General features: G+C 42.8%; 1 protein-coding gene, 1 long non-coding RNA gene and 1 other non-coding gene across 3 annotated transcripts; 1 reads left to right on the top strand and 2 right to left on the bottom strand.

Annotated features, from left to right (window-relative positions):
- Positions 1–446: 446 nt before the first annotated feature.
- LOC112250351 lies at positions 447–5,130 on the bottom strand. The gene is made up of 6 exons (XR_002953518.2): positions 4,700–5,130; positions 3,101–3,150; positions 2,803–2,960; positions 2,355–2,440; positions 940–1,105; positions 447–714 (listed from the first exon to the last, which is right to left on the bottom strand). It is a non-coding gene; the product is annotated as an uncharacterized LOC112250351 (long non-coding RNA).
- Positions 5,131–15,693: 10,563 nt separating this feature from the next.
- Positions 15,694–18,591, top strand: si:dkey-221h15.4 (uncharacterized protein LOC563950 homolog). The gene is made up of 6 exons (XM_024420429.2): positions 15,694–16,880; positions 17,086–17,220; positions 17,337–17,436; positions 17,583–17,727; positions 17,819–17,944; positions 18,164–18,591. Exons 1-6 carry the CDS (start codon positions 16,515–16,517, stop codon positions 18,330–18,332), a joined length of 1,041 nt encoding a protein of 346 aa, XP_024276197.1. The 5' UTR covers positions 15,694–16,514; the 3' UTR covers positions 18,333–18,591.
- On the bottom strand, positions 15,849–15,920 carry trnaa-ugc. Its single transcript has one exon. It is a non-coding gene; the product is annotated as a tRNA-Ala (tRNA).
- Positions 18,592–18,675: the final 84 nt, after the last annotated feature.

Below are 18,675 nucleotides of genomic sequence, written 5' to 3'. Positions count from 1 at the left end.
GTCGATGTTGTAACACACACACAGGTCACCTCTGTTCTTGCCCACCACTACGTCACTGCCAGGAACCCACTGCAAGTAGGAGCAGAAACTCAATCAACACTGTGGTTTTAATGCTGCTCTCAACGTCATACAGGTGGAGCTGAGGGAGGGGGAGAGAGGACCAGGCAGTGATGCAAGGAATCAAAGAAACTCAAGTCAGCAGTAATGCACCTTTCAAAACTAGAAATCAAGGTCTACTGGGTCCTTTACAACAAATTCTAAACCATAGCAAAACATCCCTTGAGTGTACAAAACATTGAACACCTTTCCAAGACAGCCTTCTCCTGGATTCACCTGGTCAGTCTATGATCCAATATTGATGTCACTTGTTAAATCCACTTCTATCAGCGTAGATGAAGGGGAGACAGGTCAAAGAAGGATTTTTAAGCCTTGAGACATGGATTGTGTTTGAGTGCCATTCAGAGAGTGAATGGGCAAGACAAAATATTTGCCTTTGAGCAGGGTACATACGGTGCATACGTTTGTGTCAAGAACTGCAATGCTGCTGGGTTTTTCACGCTCAACAGTTTCCCATGTGTATCATAGTTCACCATCCAAAGGACATCCAGCCAACTTGACACAACTGTGGGAAGCATTGGAGTCAACATGGGCAAGCATCTCTGTGAAACGCTTCCGACACCTTGTAGAGTCCATACACCAACGACTTGGGCTGTTCTGAGGGCAAAAGGGGGGGGTGAAACTCAATATTAGGAAGGTGTTCTTAATAGTTTTTTTTACACCATGTATGAGTAGAATTTGTCACTTCTCAGTCAGAAGCTCCCAAAGGGATTCCCAATTAAAATGGTTGTCATCCTTTGCCCAAGAGAGAGCACATCAAACAGGCATAGCTCTAGGCAGCCCGTTACTTTGAGCTGCTGCCTCACCCGCAGCTTCTTGTACCTGTAAAGCAGCTTGCGCCCCATCTAGTTGAGCTCCAACAAGTCAGTCTTGGAGTCATGGCTGATGGTTCCCAGGTTGTAACCGCCAGCCAAATCCACTGTGAGTGGGAGGGAGAAGATTACCTGAGCTGTGCCTGTAGGGCATAGTATCAATCACTGACGGGCGGCTGAGGGAGAGAGAGAGAGAAAACATTCAACTCCAGAGTGATTGAACTAAGGGGAGAGGTGGTGTATTACGTTTAAAGCCACATTATATATCTATCCATCTGCTAGAGACAAGAGATAAATTAAAGATATGTTGTGACTGATGGGCTAACAGAACAAAGACATAATGAAATATGAATACGGCAATGTTCACAGTCAGCATCCATCCACTCGAACAAACACATCTATGATTCTCTCATAAATCATTTGACAGAGGCCTGGCATTGCCTCTCCTTTTATTCTGTAATTAAGCTTCCGAGAAACATGGCTAAAAAAGCATTTTCCAATTTACACTTTCAGAGCAGGTTAAGTACACAACTGACAATGCGAGGGAGGCAAAAATAAATAACTGCGCCTGTCATTCAAGGGGGAGAAATAAATTGCATGGAGGTTGCTTCTCATTTTCACCACCTAAAAATAAAAAACAGCTCGGCAGCCGACAGAAGGACATCCCTGGACTTAATTAGCACAGGAAGTGGACCAGGCAGATGGTGCTCAGCTCAGCGCTGCTTGGGAGGTGATTCAGACTTAACACAGCCGCTCGCCACCTCGCATGTCCGGAACGCCGTGGGGTCAACACCTAATTGAAAGGCATCGTTCTCAGAAAGTGGCATATGACCGTTTGTTTCAGTATCTCTCTGTACCGGCCCTCACAGGGTCCGGCGTCTCAGGCTGCTCCAGGGAAGAGAGGGAGGGGTGTGGGCATGCTACAATCAAACGGTCGTTTACCTAATCAATACCTAAAGCAACGTGGGGGCCAGGTTGCTCGAAGCAGCACCTGCCTGCCTCCACATGAATGGGGATCATTCATCACAAAAAGGGGCAAGTCAGCGTCTTTGTGTGTTAGACACTATCTACAATAAGAGTGGAGTGGCGGGCTGGGCTGGAACTGAGGCTGAGAGTGAAGGTTGCAAACACTTAGTTCAAAGATTTAGCAGTTACTTCACACGGGCAAGTTGGCTGCAAATCACTTCAATAGATAGTAATAGCAGAGATAAAATAATCTATTTTACACTTCTGGAAATGACAAAAGTCCATGTATTTTTGGCCTGAGAATTAAAGTTAGTCAACAAGCACCCCAGTCAACCTTGGCTTAACCTGAAAAAATATATTTCTGCAGCACAGAAGTCATGATTTTATGTCCTCGGTCTCAGGGAGCATACTCTCCGCATCATACATATTCATAGCATCACCTTCCACAAACACACTTACCAATGGCAATGGTCTTGATGTCAATCAGGTAGGCTAACTTGTTGCTGTCTTCAAATCCATTCTGTTTGCGCTCATTGAGACAAACACTAGAGATGCAGACAGTGTAAGGCAGAAAGATCAGGAAGAATGTTAATACCAGCCTGAACCTCCAAACATTAGCACAGAAGTAACTCCAACCTGACAATCTTGACAGCCTAAAGTAGGATGCAGTAGGATGGATTTGTAATGACTAACTTTGTCCACTGAAAACTGTCTTGACAGCTCTATGCAAAAGACTTATCCTTCTTATTCATTCAAACTAAGTATGCCTTACTGTCATGTACAACCAAAGCTCAACACTACCACCTAGTGACCATTTTTAACATTACTGTAGTAGACTGAAAAAAAGGTATATAAACTGCTTTCTATTATATAATATGCATTAGGAGGAAAATGGGTGAACACCAACCAGATGAAATGTGGGTTCATGAACTCAGTTCTCACTGATCCCAGGATGTTGTTGCTGCCGTACTCCACCAGCATCAGCGCCCCAGTGTTGCAAATCATACACAGCTGACAACACATCAGTCAGCAGCTGACTCCCTACTCTGAGACAATTCAGAATTCCTATGTTGAAGAAGCAATGACAGCCAGTTAACAGGTGCATGACAGGTATTTTCTTATTCATAAATGGGGATAGCAGTGGCTGAAAACTCCTCACAATAGCACATAAAAACTGCAGACAAAGCTAAAACTGGGAATTGTACCATTTCATTTTCAAAGAAGAATTTCTCATTCCCCCTGGGAGCCCTGCCATCTGAAAAAATAAGAGCAGAGGGGTCTTTGTTCACCTGGGGTGAGGTGCGGTGGGCGACACTCCGTGCTTTACACATATACCTGCAGCCAGGGCGTATTATTATTATTACTACATGTCATTTTCAACATCAGCACTTCAGCATAGGAAGGCTCCTTAAACTCACAATTAACCAGATATTAGCAGACTGAATCCTGACAGCCCGCAAACTTCTTATTATAACTTTTTAAAACAGGTCCTTGGAACTTCATCCATAACCATTGGTTACACGGTTATTGTTCCAGCTGTAATGTTGAGACGTCGTGTAGAGGGGACGGTGGCCTACAATAGACACCAGTCAGCGAGGGCAATGAAATGTATTTTCTAGTACTTAAGTGTTTTAGCTTTTTATGGCTGCAGGGGCAGTATTGAGTAGCTTGGATGAAAAGGTGCCCATTGTAAACGGCCAGCTCCTCACTCTCAGTTGCTAATATATGCATATTATTATTAGTAATGGATAGAAAACACTAAAGTTTCCAAAACTGTCAAAATATTGTCTGTGATTATAACAGAACTGATATTGCAGGAGAAACCCTGAGGAAAATCAAAACAGGAAGTGGCTTCTATTTTGAAAACTCCATGTTCCATAGCCTCCCTTTGCTGGATTTAAAGGGATATGAACCAGATTCCTTTCCCTATCGCTTCCTCAAGGTGTCAGTCTTCAGACATAGTTTCAGGCTTTTATTTTGAAAAATGAGCCAGAACGATAACGTCGCGTCAAGTGGTCACATGAGTTTTGCTCGCGCAACAGTATTTTGGACGGCCATTGTTTTCCTCTCTCCTACTGTGAAAGACATTTGCGGTTGATATATATTATCGATTATATATTTTAAAAACAACCTGAGGATTGATTATAAAAAACTTTTGACATGTTTCTGTGGACATTATGGAAACTATTTGGAATTTTCATCTGCGTTGTCGTGACCGCTCTTTCCTGTGGATTTCTGAACACAACAAACAAATGGAGGTATTTTGGATATAAAAATCATCTTTCTGGAACAAACGGAACATTTGTTGTGTAACTGGGAGTCTCGTGAGTGAAAACATCCGAAGGTCAAAGGTAAATGATTAATTTGATTGCTTTTCTGATTTTCGTGACCAAGCTTCCTGATGCTAAGTGTACATGTTATGCTATGCTATCAATAAACTTAAACACTTGGATTGCTTTCACTGAAAAGCATAATTTCAAAATCTGACATGACAGGTGGATTAACAAAAGGCTAAGCTGTGTTTTCCTATAATGCACTTGTGATTTCATGAATATAAATATTTGTAGTAATATTTATTGAATGTAGCACAATGCTATTCAGCGGTTGTTGATGACACTTATATCCCGATATCGGGATTGCAGCCATAACAAGTTAAATCTTACAACTGCTCACTTCAAATTCTAGGTCTGCAATACCACATGAGTGGAGGCAAGTAAATAAATAACTATAGTGAAAGATTAGCATCAATTCCAATATAAAATAACCCCATATCCATCTGCCAGTGAATGGCCAGACTGTCATACCTCACTCAGGTTGTTGGAGGACAAGTCTCCCAGCAGCAGGGTATCAGAGGTGTGGGCCACCAGGTAGCAGTCCTTCTTCATGATCTTCACCTCGTCTATCTCATGGCCGTAGTGGGATTTCAGCACAACCTGCAATCCCTGTGGACAGGTTCTTTACAATCATCTGGAGAGACAATGTTCAGTTAGATAGACTGAGCCACAAACCCACTGACAAAGGCGTAGAGTTGGCAGTCGCAGGTTTAGAACTACTGAGTTTATTAAAACCCCCTCTCTCTCATTCTATATATATATATCTCTCTACACACACATATATATCTAAATAAATGCAGGACGAGACCTAAAGTGCAAAATAAAGTTCAGGAAATAGGAGAGATTCCTCTCAGGAAAACAAGCAACATTTACAATGACTGACAAGACAAATGACAGAGGGAGTGTATATATATATATATATATATATATATATATATATATATATATATATATATATATATACACACACACACACACACACACACACACACACACACACACACACACACACACAGTGATAGCGTGGGGATTGGAACCAGGTGTGTGTAATGATGACGAGACCATGGGTTGATGAGTGAAGGGCGTTTGCCAGCAGCAAGAAGGCCTGCAACGCCGAACGCCTGAGTTGGACAGGAGGGGGTGCCAAAGCCAAGGCTGGTGTGACACCCGCAAGGACAGCATCCTGACCTTCCCTGCCATAGGCCACTATCTTCTTGTCACATCCAGCCACTATGATGCTGTTGGCTCCCCATGCCAGGGCATATGGTTTGGCAAGGGTGGGTCAACAATTTACCCTGCAAAAAGATGAGACATGCACATCAATACACAACATGCATCAATGCACATCTACCTGATGCGATTTCAACTGTGAACCAGAGACAGTATACAGAGAGTTCACTATTATTGTAATCACCACCAGATTACAACTTTGAGTGAAAAGGTTGAAATAAAGAACAAGAGCACACTGTTGTCAACGATACAACGTAGGAATCTTCTCCGTAGACTGTAGATGACTTGTTTGTTTTTGTGAGTGCAAGGTGAACCTGAGAGGAAGCAAACAAAACATGTCAAGTTCCAACACAATGTTCAGAAAAATTATTGAACTTTGTTAATAAAAAAAAATGCTGTCAATAAATTTTTAAAAGATTGTGTAAATGTTTACACACCTTTCCCTCAGTTAAACCAAAAACGATTGCGTGTTCTGCCAGCCATAACAAACATGTCAAAGCACTCTGAACCAGGATGAAATGTGTTTAATTTGAATGTTGTTGATTAAAATAAGATAACTTTACAGTCTGTACAATTTTGTTGCAGATTACCTTCTCACCCCTGTCTGAGGGATAAGAAGAATGCATCACAATTGATACAAGGAGAGGCTACAGGTTGGTCAACTGTGAATTAAAACCCAGCCAAAATACAACTATGAGAAGTATGAAGTTATGCTTACCATTCCTCTCAGATTTTGTAGACATAACATAATTTATCAGTTTGGGCAATGGCAATTTTTGTTGAGTCGGGAGAAAATGCCATGGCCTTGACAAATCTAATTTTATTAGTCGCATGTGCCGAATACAACAGGTGTAGAGCTTACAGTGAAATGCTTACTTACGAGCCCCTAACCAACAATGCAGTTTCAAAAAAATATGGATAAGAATAAGAGTTAAAAGTAACAAGTAATTAAAGAGCAGCAGTAAAATAACAATAGCGAGACGATATACAGAGGGGTACCGACACAGAGTCAATGTGCGGGGGCACCGGTTAGTTGAGGTAGTATGTACATGTTTATTTTTTAATTTATCCTTTATTTTACCAGGCAAGTTTGCAGCAATAACCTGGGGAATAGTTACAGGGGGGGGTGAATGAGCCAATTGTAAACTGGGGATTATTAGGTGACCGTGATGGTTTGAGGGCCAGATTGGGAATTTAGCCAGGACACTGGGGTTAACACCCTTACTCTTACAGTAAGTGCCATGGGATCTTTAATGACCTCAGAGAGTCAGGACACCCGTTTAACGTCTCATCCGAAAGACGGCACCCTCCTCCTCCTACTGGCCCTCCAACACCACTTCCAGCAGCATCTGGTCTCCCATTCAGGAACTGACCAGGACCAACCCTGCTTAGCTTCAGAAGCAAGCCAGCAGTTGTATGCAAGGTGGTATGCTACTGGCGACATGTAGGTAGAGTTATTAAAGTGACTATGCATAGATGACAACAGAGGGTAGCAGTATACAAATAGTCTGGGTAGCCATTTGATTAGATGTTCAGGAGTCTTATGGCTTGGGGGTAAAAGCTGTTTAGAAGCCTATTGGACCTAGACCTGGCGCTCCGGTACCACTTTCCGTGCAGTAGCAGAGAGAACATTCTATGATTAGGGTGGCTGGAGTCATTTTATAGGGCCTTCCTCGGACACCACCTGGTATGGAGGTCCTGGACGGCAGGAAGCTTGGCCCCAGTGATGAACTGGGCCGTTCGCCCTACCCTCTGTAGTGCTTTACGGTCGGAGGCCGAGCAGTTGCCATACCAGGCAGTGATGCAACCAGTCAGGATGCTGTCGATGGTGCAGCTGTAGAACCTTTTGAGGATCTGAGGACCAATGCCAAATATTTTCAGTCTCCTGAGGGGGAATAGGCTTTGTCGTGCCCTCTTCACGACTGTCTTGGTGTGTTTGGACCATGTTAGTTTGTTGGTGACGTGGACACCAAGGAACTTGAAGCTCTCAACCTGCTCCACTGCAGTCCTGTCGATGAGAATGGGGGCATGCTCGGTCCTCCTTTTCCTGTAGTCCACAATCATCTCCTTTGTCTTAAGACAACATAGCTCTTCGTTCCATACTGCAATAAGGTTGGGCTCCCGAGTGGCTCAGCGGTCTAAGGCACTGCATCTCAGTGCTTGAGGCGTCACTACAGAAACCCTGGTTTTAATCCAGACTGTATCACAACCGGACGTGATTGGGAGTCCCATAGGGCTGCGCACAATTGGCCCAGCATCCTCCGGGTTTGGCCAGTGTAGGCAGTCATTGTAAATAAGAATTTGTTCATCGATTTGCCTAGTTAAATAAAATAAATATCAGAACATTATCACTCGATCAGACACAGCTTCAGTTGAGTATTTCAGGGAAAAGCTTCCGGTATCAAACTGACCTGACAAAGTGGTGTGTATGTAATTGATGTGAGTATAACATGTGATAGTCACACGACAATGGTGGTGATAACGCACCTTAGAGTCAGCAGGTTTAGTAGAGAACGTATCCCTTTACACCTCTGTCCACAGTTCATACAGCACATTTTATATAATTCGGTGCCCATATCATACAAGTCACTTTGGTAGCTCGCTTCTGTGGTAAATGGACCACAAATTGGATAACATGTCAGTATACTTCACACGACGCTGGCTGTACCCTCAGTGAACCCGGCACATAACGCACTGCTGAAGCTAGAAACATACTGTTAAGCATTTCGCTACACCTGCTTTAACATCTTCCAATCTGTGTACGCGACAAATAAACTTTGATTTGACAGTGTTCTTCAATACGGTCTCTGGAGCCACACCAAAAAGCCTAACGTCGTTACACAGACACTCCCTTGGTCATCCGTTGAATAAAATTGACATTAGTTAGCTACTAAAAAAAAGGTAGTTAGACTTAGTATGTGTCCTTAACTAGCTAGCTAGCTAGATACTAGACAGAGCTAACTAGCAGCAAGCTAACGTTAGTCATCAAAGCATTAACGTTACGTACAGTAACGTTTGCTAACGTTAACTTTAGCTAGACCTGGTGGCTAAATGTTAGCTAGTAACAGTCAAGTTTGCGGCCGTTAAAATGGTATTCAGATGTTTTAGTCGCATGGTTAAAATCTAGAATAATCCGTATAACTGCTGTAAATGTGAAATCGTTAGAAAATTAAATATAATCCCTAAATTATTGCTGTTGACGTTAAGTAGACTGAGTGACAAGGGAGGCAGACATTTTGGTAAACATCCGTACACCCTGGTTACCGTTGTCTGGCACGTACGTGGGCGTATTCAATTTTACATTTTTAATCTCACGTGCACAAGTACAATGAAATCCCTTTCTTCCTAACTCCGTTCAAACCCAACATGCTGTAATCAATATTGCACACAAAAATAATAAAGGTAGGAAAAAAACACGAGAAATTAGACCGGACGATCGTGGTTTACTTTTGTGCGCTACCCATTATAACTAGTGCTTTCATTTGTAAATCCGGAGGTTCGGGAACGAGACGTCTGGTGTACAGGAACTCATGAGACAACAAAAAAAATCCCCTTTATTGAAAAGCATTGAATGCATATCATCATCATCGCATTTGAGTAGTGGCATAGAGCAGGCATAGAGCAAGTGACACAAATGGGTTACATTTTTAGTACTCTAGGATCCCAGAAAATGTTGGCATTTTATAAAGGAATTTAAAAGCAATTCAAATACATTTTCCATGACTGGAGAATATATTTTTTAATACTGCACAGATTATAGAAATAACAGGCTACTTTGACATTGACAAACTAAGAACCTGAGATCAATCAAAACTAAGTTGTCTTAAATCCATCAATAGCCTAGGCCAGGGGTGCTCAACTACTATTTGAGGTCCAGTCACAAATTTCATAGGTGGCAAAGGTCCAGATGTATAATGTAATTTATCAGCGTAGTAACAAATCCCAACCTGTACACACCACTCTAGTTGGCAGAGAGAAAATGTTGCAGTTTTAAAGCAGATTCTCCACATTTTGCATGGGGCAGAGGTTTGTTTCCCCTGTTTTAAAGCTAATTTCCTTGAGTTCATTGCAATTCTTCCATATTTAATTTGTGTTTATATGATACCAGGGGTCAAAGCCCAAGCAAGTAAAGTATTTTTTACCCTGTCCTGGGTACGAATCCGATCCGCCGGTTGAGTATGGAGGGCCTAGGTCTAGGTGTGTGGAGATGCACATATTGTAGGCTACAATACCAGGAGGGAAATTAGTCCTAAAAACATTTTTCAGTGTCACTGACTCACCCAATGATGAGTAGTTCACTTGCTGGTGGTGGCCGATGTGTTCTTGCCTAAAGCCTCTCTCGCTTGTTTTACTAAAGATTCTAGATCACCTGTACTCCACACACAGAGACGTGTACAAAGCTCTCCCTCGCCCTCCATTTGGTAAATCCAACCACAACTATATCCTCCTGATTCCTGCTTACAAGCAAAAATAAAGCAGGAAGCACCAGTGACTCGGTATATAAAAAGTGGTCAAATGAAGCAGATGCTAAACTACAGGACTGTTTTGCTTTCACAGACTGGAACATGTTCCAGGATTCTTCCGACGGCATTGAGGAGTACACCACATCAGTCACTGGCTTTATCAATAAGTGCATTGAGGACATCGTCCCCACAGTGACTGTACGTACATACCCTAACCAGAAGCCATGGATAACAGGCAACATTCGCACTGAGCTAAAGGGTAGAGCTGCTGCTTTAAAGATGCGGGACTCTAACCCGGAAGCTTACAAGAAATCCTGCTATGCCCTGCGACGAACCATCAAACAGGCAAAGAGTCAATACAAGGCTAAGATTGAATCATACATCACGACTCCATGCATGAGAGCATCAGCTATTCCGGACGACTGTGTGATCACGCTCTCTGTAGCTGACGTGAGTAAGACCTTTGAACAGGTCAACATACACAAGGCTGCGGGGCCAGACGGATTACCAGGACGTGTGCTCCGGGCATGTGCTGACCAACTGGCAGGTGTCTTCACTGACATTTTCAAAATGTCCCTGATTGAGTCTGTAATGCCAACATGTTTCAAGCAGACCACCATAGTCCCTGTGCCCAAGAACACAAAGGCAACCTGCCTAAATGAATACAGACCAGTATAGCACTCACATCCATGAAGTGCTTTGAAAGGTTTGTAATGGCTCACATCAACACCATCATCCCAGAAATCCTAGACCCACTCCAATTTGCATACCTCCCAAACAGATCCACAGATGATGCAATCTCTATTGCACTCCACACTGCCCTTTCCCACCTGGACAAAAGGAACACTTACGTGAGAATGCTATTCATTTACTACAGCTCAGCGTTCAACACCATAGTACCCTCAAAGCTCATCAATAAGCTAAGGATCCTGGGACTAAACACCTCCCACTGTAACTGGATCCTGGACTTCCTGATGGGCCGTCCCCAGGTGGTGAGGGTAGGTAGCAACACATCTGCCACGCTGATCCTCAACACTGGAGCTCCACAGGGGTGCGTGCTCAGTCCCCTCCTGTACTCCCTGTTCACCCACGACTGCATGGCCAGGCACGACTCCAACACCATCATTTAGTTTGCAGACGACACAACAGTGGTAGGCCTGATCACCGACAAGACAGCCTATAGGGAAGAGGTCAGAGACCTGGCCGTGTGGTACCAGAATAACAACCTATCCCTCAACGTAACCAAGACAAAGGAGCTGATTGTGGTCTACAGGAAAAAGAGGACCGAGCACGCCCCCATTCTCATCGACGGGGCTGTAGTGGAGCAGGTTGAGAGCTTCAAGTTACTTGGTGTCCACATCAACAAACTAGAATGGTCCAAACACACCAAGACAGTCGTGAAGAGGGCACGACAAAGCTTATTCCCCCTCAGGAAACTAAAAAGATGTGGCATGGGTCCTGAGATCCTCAAAAGGCTCTCCAGCTGCAACATCAAGAGCATCACTGCCTGGAACGGCAATTGCTCGGCCTCGGACCGCAAAGCACTACAGAGGGTAGTGCGTACGGCCCAGTACATCACTGGTGCTAAGCTGCCTGCTATCCAGAACCGCTACACCAGGCAGTGTCAGAGGAAGGTCCTAAAAATTGTCAATGACCCCAGCCACCCCAGTCATAGACTGTTCTCTCTGCTAACACATGGAAAGTGGTACCGGAGTGCCAAGTCTAGGACAAAAAGACTTCAACAGTTTTTACCCCCAAGCCATAAGACTCCTGAACAGGTATTTGCATTGTGTGTCCCCACCCCTCTTTTTACACTGCTGCGACTACTACTACTCTCTGTTTATCATATATGCATAGTCACTTTAACTATACATTCATGTACATACTACCTAAATTGGGCCGACCAACAGGTGCTACCGCACATTGGCTAACCGGGCTATCTGCATTGTGTCCCGCCACTCACCAACCCCTCCTTTACGCTACTGCTACTCTCTGTTCATCATATATGCATAGTCACTTCAACCATATACCTACTACCTCAATCAGCCTGACTAACCAGTGTCTGTATATAGCCTCGCTACTGTATAGCCTGTCTTTTTACTCTTTTTATTTCTTTACTTACCTATTGTTCACCTAACACCTTTTTTGCACTATTGGTTAGAGCCTAAGTAAGCATGTCACTGTAAGGTCTACACACCTGTTGTAGTCGGCGCAAGTGACAAATAAACTTATTTGATTTGACTTTATTTTAAAGTTGATCAAATATTCTGGTAGCCTACTAGCCCACTTCACGCGGATATGACTCTACGGAAAGAAATGATGAAGTACAACGCAGGAGAGATGAGGTGCAGGCTCATATCTACAGAATTGGAGCAGAGAGAGATCATATAAAAAGTTAATCTTGTTCTAGTTTTGTGCAGTGGCGATTTTAGCATGTACATCTTGGTGGGGCAAACAAACAAAAATTGGAGGGATGCGTGCCAGCAAAGCAACAACACAGCACGAAACAATACATTACTTGCACTATAACGGTGACAAACGGTGCCCACAAACTGTTAAGAGGTAAAGACAGTTTCAGGTTGGATATTCGACGGATATTCGCCTGTAGTTTTCTTTACGTCCACCAACAGCAGTTAGGGACCGTCAACAGTGACAATTCACATTTTTCAAATTTCAATAGCCCTTTAACCATTACTCCAAACACTTTCAAAACTGGTTGTAGCTAACCCGATGGCATAGACACACATTGCACACCCTTTAGATTGTCCATTTATACCTCACATGGTTTTACAAAAATGTTTCAAAATGTAGATTTTTTAAAAATGTATAGCGACAGAATTCAGAACATGGGCCGTTCTTACATAAGCAGACAATGAAAGCTCTTACAATATTTTATGATTACCTTTCTCTACAACAGATTATAGGCAAACAAGCACATACTGGCCACGAACAATGTGTTTACAATACCGCGTTGGTGAAAATAGACCAATTTGCGATTTCCAACTTGTTGTGTAATGTTTACGTCCAATAGCCGATGAGCACCGAGACGATTATCTCTAATTTCTCTTCATATGACAAAGATTTGATTGTCGATTTGAGTCATGGTGACGACTGTTAGCTTGCCAGCTAAGATTTTGAAAGTACGATGTTGACATGATCAGCCCAATCAAAGTGTCAAGTGTACTCCCTCTCCGGACTCTAGATCATCAGGCTGCTGATTATCCCGCACACCGGTCACCATCGCCTCGCGCACTTGTGCCTCATGACACTCACCTGGACTCCACACCTCCTTGATTATCTTCCCTATATCTGTCACTCCCCTTGGTTCTTTCCTCTGGTGTTATTGATGCTGTTTTCGTGTCGATGCATTGTTTGTGGTGCGTGTTCTTTGTTTGTTTTATTTATTAAAACACTCACTCCCTGAACTTGCTTCCCGGCTCTCAGCGCACTCGTTACACAAAGCGACTGTATATATAACGTGATTTGATGTCATTCTATCTGTGGCCAATGACCTTGAGGCTTCTTGGATGGGCACTTCTAATATAACTCTATGGCAGAACCCAAGGGGCAAAAACGTTCTAGCTCTAACCTTAGAATTGGGGATGACCTACTGTCCCATGAGTGACAGAAAACTTAGCCAATCCGGTGCAACGCTCTGTATTTTCTGCTTGCTAGCCCCACCACCACCACCACAGAAAGCACTGAGCTAGGCTCAAACACCTGCTTTTCGGAGATGCCTTACTCAAGAAAGCAAAAAAGAGACCATGTTTGTGTGCTGCTTTAACTCATTTACACTTATTTATTTTATTTTTTTACATTGTTTGCTAACTGATATGTTACACGTATTAATGCCAAAATAACAAGCAAAACAGACAAGCCCCCACAATAAAAATAAATACATATATAGAGAATATATTTTACCTAAAAGTGTGGGGATCAAAACAGGTGGGGCCCCGCCACTGGTTCTGTGAGAGATACAGGCGCGCTTCTCACACAGCTATGTCCATGCATTGGTCTCAAACAGGTTAAACTGATCACGTTTACATACACACCGATATCCCATTATTATTATTTTTTGTTGTTGACATATTTTGTAACACATGTAAGCATATCCCATAATAAACCGAAAAGGCATGGATCCCAGTTATGAGAAACCCAGATAAAATCCCTGGGATATGCTGATTTTAGATGGGATATGCTACTGTGGCATGTAACATTTTATCCCGTTTACTGTTGTTTTTCACGGTCTGCACAGGCTCACTTTCGCATATCATTGGTGTATAAATATTGTATCATTTTACTGCAATAAATGCACAATTCTGCAGGAGTTAATAGTATAGGTTATTACGCAGTGTTACACGTGAGAGGTTATACGCCTACAGTCAGTGTCCAGATTTCAGTTACTATTCCATTTAACCCATAGGAATTTAAATGAGGAATATTCTGTTTATTCATGACTACAGGGATACTCCAGAGCGGGATATCAAAAGTGCGTGATGTGAACCGATGTGAAATGGCTAGCCAGTTAGCGGGGTGCGCGCTAATAGCGTTTCAATTGGTGACGTCATTCGTTCTGAGCTCTTGAAGTAGTTGCTCCCCTTGCACTGCACGGGCCGCGGCTTTTGTGGGGCGATGGATAACGATGCTTCGTGGGTGACTGTTGTGTGCAGAGTGTCCCTGGTTCGAGCCCGGATTGGGGCGAGGAGAGGGACGGAAGCTAAACTGTTTAATATGTAAACAGCTTCTATATTAGCTACTATCCGGAATACTGGGCACATGTAAACGTGTTCAATGTTAAGCAAACCATAACAAACCCGGGCCCAACCCGAATCGACTCTTAGAATAGCAGGCCCTGCTGAAAATCTACTTTCTCACGGTATGCTTTTTTTTAAAGAAGATGTATGAATTAACTTTGATCGCTTTTATTAACATTTTTTACATTGCAAAAAGTAAAACTTATATTTCATGCCATGAGCGGGATCCGGAACGAAACAGTTCAAAACGGTGAGGTGCTGGTGTTGTGCCGAAAATCTCACCCCTGCCAAAATTCTCCCTCCCTTCGCGTTGTTCCTTGCTGCGACTTGCTTGCTACTGTAGTTGAGAGTCTGCTTTTCACTCCTTTGTCTATTTAGCCTACATTTCACTGATCTTAGTAGCAGAAAGCATTTTTGTCTGCAGTTTGCTATTTGTTTCAAGTGTATGCTAGCTTGTATGGCGCCCTGTGCGTACCCCGGCAAGATGCCGACCTGGTCGGCTACTCATGTCGCCCGTACCTAAATCCGCTACTGATATGTATTAGTCTATAAATAAATATCTCCCATGTCTTATTCGACTAGTATTTTTGAAAGTGCAAGGATAAAAATTCAGCCATAGTTGTTCTGAAATGTTTATTGCTTGCCAGCATTTTACTCCCTCCTCTATGTTTAATATAACACACATACATTAATTATTAATTTCGGTTGTCTATGTGAAGTTTGTTCTATAGAAAGTATTTTACTCGGATGTGTGCCACAGCAAGTATTTGACTCTAGCCACAAAATTAAAGAAATTAGAGGGGGGATTCTGGCAGGGGGGAGATGATCCGGCTAAAATTCAATGAAGCACGGACTATAACCCACTACAGCAGAGTTTGCTCGGGACTCCAAGGGCTGCACGTTTTTTGCACCAACACTTCACAGTTGATTCAAATGATCAATGCTTGATGATTAGTTGATTATTTGAATCAGCTCAGTTGTGCTAGGGGCAAAAACCAAAACGTGCACACCTTGGGGTCTCGAGGACCGAGCTTGGGAAACCCTGCAGTAACTCCTAACACACGAAAATATCCGGAGCTCGGACTTGTAAAATATTTGTCAAACATAGCAAAACTAAACGGATCAAATGAAAAAACATATGCCAGTGTTATCGAATTGCAAAAAAAACCTCCCTGGAGATGCCGGGGATTGAACCCGGGGCCTCATACATGCAAAGCATGCGCTCTACCACTGAGCTACATCCCCTTCCCAGCGATGTGACGCGGATAAACAAGTACACTACAGTTATGCCACAATACGAAATGAATGACAACATGAATTAAGTGCATATTTATTTGCCCGCAGACGGATTTATGGTCGTTAAATACGTTTTAATTAGGGTAAACATAATTGTTGCTCTGTAGGCCAAGTATTTAGTTGCTACTAGGTCTACAAGGCTATACTATATAGTTCCCGGTAATGGTAGTGACTGCAGTAGCTACAACTATTACTAATGGTAGTGGTAGTAACGTTAATGAACAGTAATAGGGCTGTCATAGGCCTGCTAACATTAACCCAATCTAAAATGATCTTCATAACAAATGTCCACTGACTACTAGGTGACAGGTCAAACACCAACGTGACACAGCAGATATGAGAGAACAAAAATAAAACACTCATATGACAGCCTTTGACATTAGGACAGGGGAGGGACATCTGAGTCTAATCAGAGAGAGGGACATGATGTTACGAGACTTTGAATAAACGGATCAATAAATTCTTAGAGCGATTTGAAGATATCACCTAGAGACTTTTTAAAAGAGAAGAAAATATTGTAGTAAGAGGGTCAGCCCAGCAAATATGCACAACCAACTGATCCAGTGTTTTGAGGGCTTTCTATTAAATTTGTGTTACATAAAGGATTTTTTTGAGCTCATTATTGGAGCAATCTTTTACCTTTTTGAGGCCCTTGTGCGTCTGTTCGTCCAGCCACCCAGGAAGGACGTGGAAGGGGAAATAGTGTTGGTAACAGGGGCAGCCAATGGTATTGGCAAACTGATAGCCAAGGAGCTGGGTCGTCGTGGGGCTACCTTGGTCCTTTGGGACGTCGACTGGGAAGCTCTTGATGAGACAGCCAAGGAACTTCGCCAGATACTGGACATACGCGTCTATGCCTATGCTTGTGACTGCAGTCGACGGACTGAGGTGTATAAAGTTGCAGACATGGTAAGGTGGTTTGTTCTATGTTTGAATGAAAGCTGATATAACTTTTAGGACAGTCAACTTTTTAAATGTGCACAATAATGTGTATAATAATGTGAACACTGTGTGTAATTGGTAATATCATGTTTAACAGGAGAAAAAAGTACCTTATCCACCAAGCACTGTGTGTGATTTGATGTACACTTTGACTCACCTGCTGATTCAACAGGTAAAGAGGGAGGTGGGGGATGTTTCCATCTTGGTGAATAATGCAGGAGTAGTGACAGGAAAGTACACCTTCACAGAGGCCCCAGACAACCTGGTGGACAGAACACTGAGGGTCAATGTCGCTGCTCACTTCTGGGTAATTCAGCTTGTAATTTCTGGGGAGGCAAACAAAACTATTCAAACCTTATTTAAGAGTTGATCTGTATCCTGTATGATGATCCATACATTTCTCTCTGACATGAATCTGTACAGACATACAAGGCTTTCCTCCCTGCTATGATCTCCAGGAACCATGGGCATCTTGTGTGTGTGGCCTGTCATGGAGGACTGTTTGCTATGAACGGATTAGCAGGTGGGTGAATCTTCATGTGGGTCATTTACACTATTTGGAGTGAGCCCTGAAACAAAACAATATTAGCTTCTATCCATAGTGTTACTCCACAGAATTTAATAATAATTTACTGACTTTGTTATAACATAAACATTTTTTGTTGACAGACTACTGTGCCAGCAAGTTTGCAGCTGTTGGATTTGCTGAATCCATTGCCTTAGAGATGCTTGTCCTCAAGAAGGAGGGGGTCAAAACTACTATAGTATGTCCTTACTTGATCAACACAACCATGTTTGGAGGATGTCAGACAAAGTAAGTTATCCCTATATGATTGCCCCCCCAGGTAACTGAAACTGGCAATAATGATACTAGTGTAATTTCTATATTTTCCCTTCTTGTTTAGGTGGCCGTCTTTTCTGCCCATCATGGACAAGAGGGATGCAGCAAAGATGATTGTGGATGCAATCCTGAGGGAGAAGATGTATTTACTGCTACCCTCCAGTCTGTACTTCCTCATGGCATTAAAGAGGTAGACATTAGTTCCATACCTCAGTCGTCTCTTTTCATTTTCCCAAGGCCATTCTCTTGTATCAGAAGCTCAATGGTCAGTCACTGAATCCAGGGATTGATAGGCCACACCTAATGACACCTGTCGCAGAGGGAGAATTTAAAGTTTTGAAGTCTCTACCACTGAGTTACTTTATAATAGTCACCTTATTGATCTCAAGTGCATTTTCTTTTGTTTCAGCTTCATGCCAGCCAAGTTGGGCATCATCTTGGTGAATTTCTTTGGAGGATTGGATTTAATGGATCGATTCAGGGGAGTCCCAGTGCCCATTCTGCCATACAAAAAGCCTCTGCGCCAAAGATACGACAGCATTGGTGAACCACAGAATGCAATAGTCTATCACAACTAGCTAATATAAGAAGAAAACTACTGCAGTATTGCATCTTTTAAGAGGACTTTGTAAAGGAGGTGTTGAATGGGGGTCAGGTAATTTGTCAAACAATCCATCATACATACAGATATTAATAAGTAAGTAAAGTGTACATTAGACTAGCCTACACACATTTCTTGAAATCACCAGAGGCAGGCAGGCAGGCAATGGCACTGTATGCAAATAGCCTATTTTGAGAATGTTTATCAGAGCTAAATAAAAACATATCTTCACATTATTTCATGCTTTGATCTATTGTGTGAAGTGAATCAACAGAGCCAACTGAACAAACAGCATGTCTTAAGTGCCATGATTCTGGGTG

Source organism: Oncorhynchus tshawytscha, linkage group LG05 (assembly GCF_018296145.1).
Source record: "Oncorhynchus tshawytscha isolate Ot180627B linkage group LG05, Otsh_v2.0, whole genome shotgun sequence".
NCBI classification, from domain to species: domain Eukaryota; kingdom Metazoa; phylum Chordata; class Actinopteri; order Salmoniformes; family Salmonidae; genus Oncorhynchus; species Oncorhynchus tshawytscha.
This window is presented reverse-complemented; position numbering and strand designations above follow the sequence as displayed.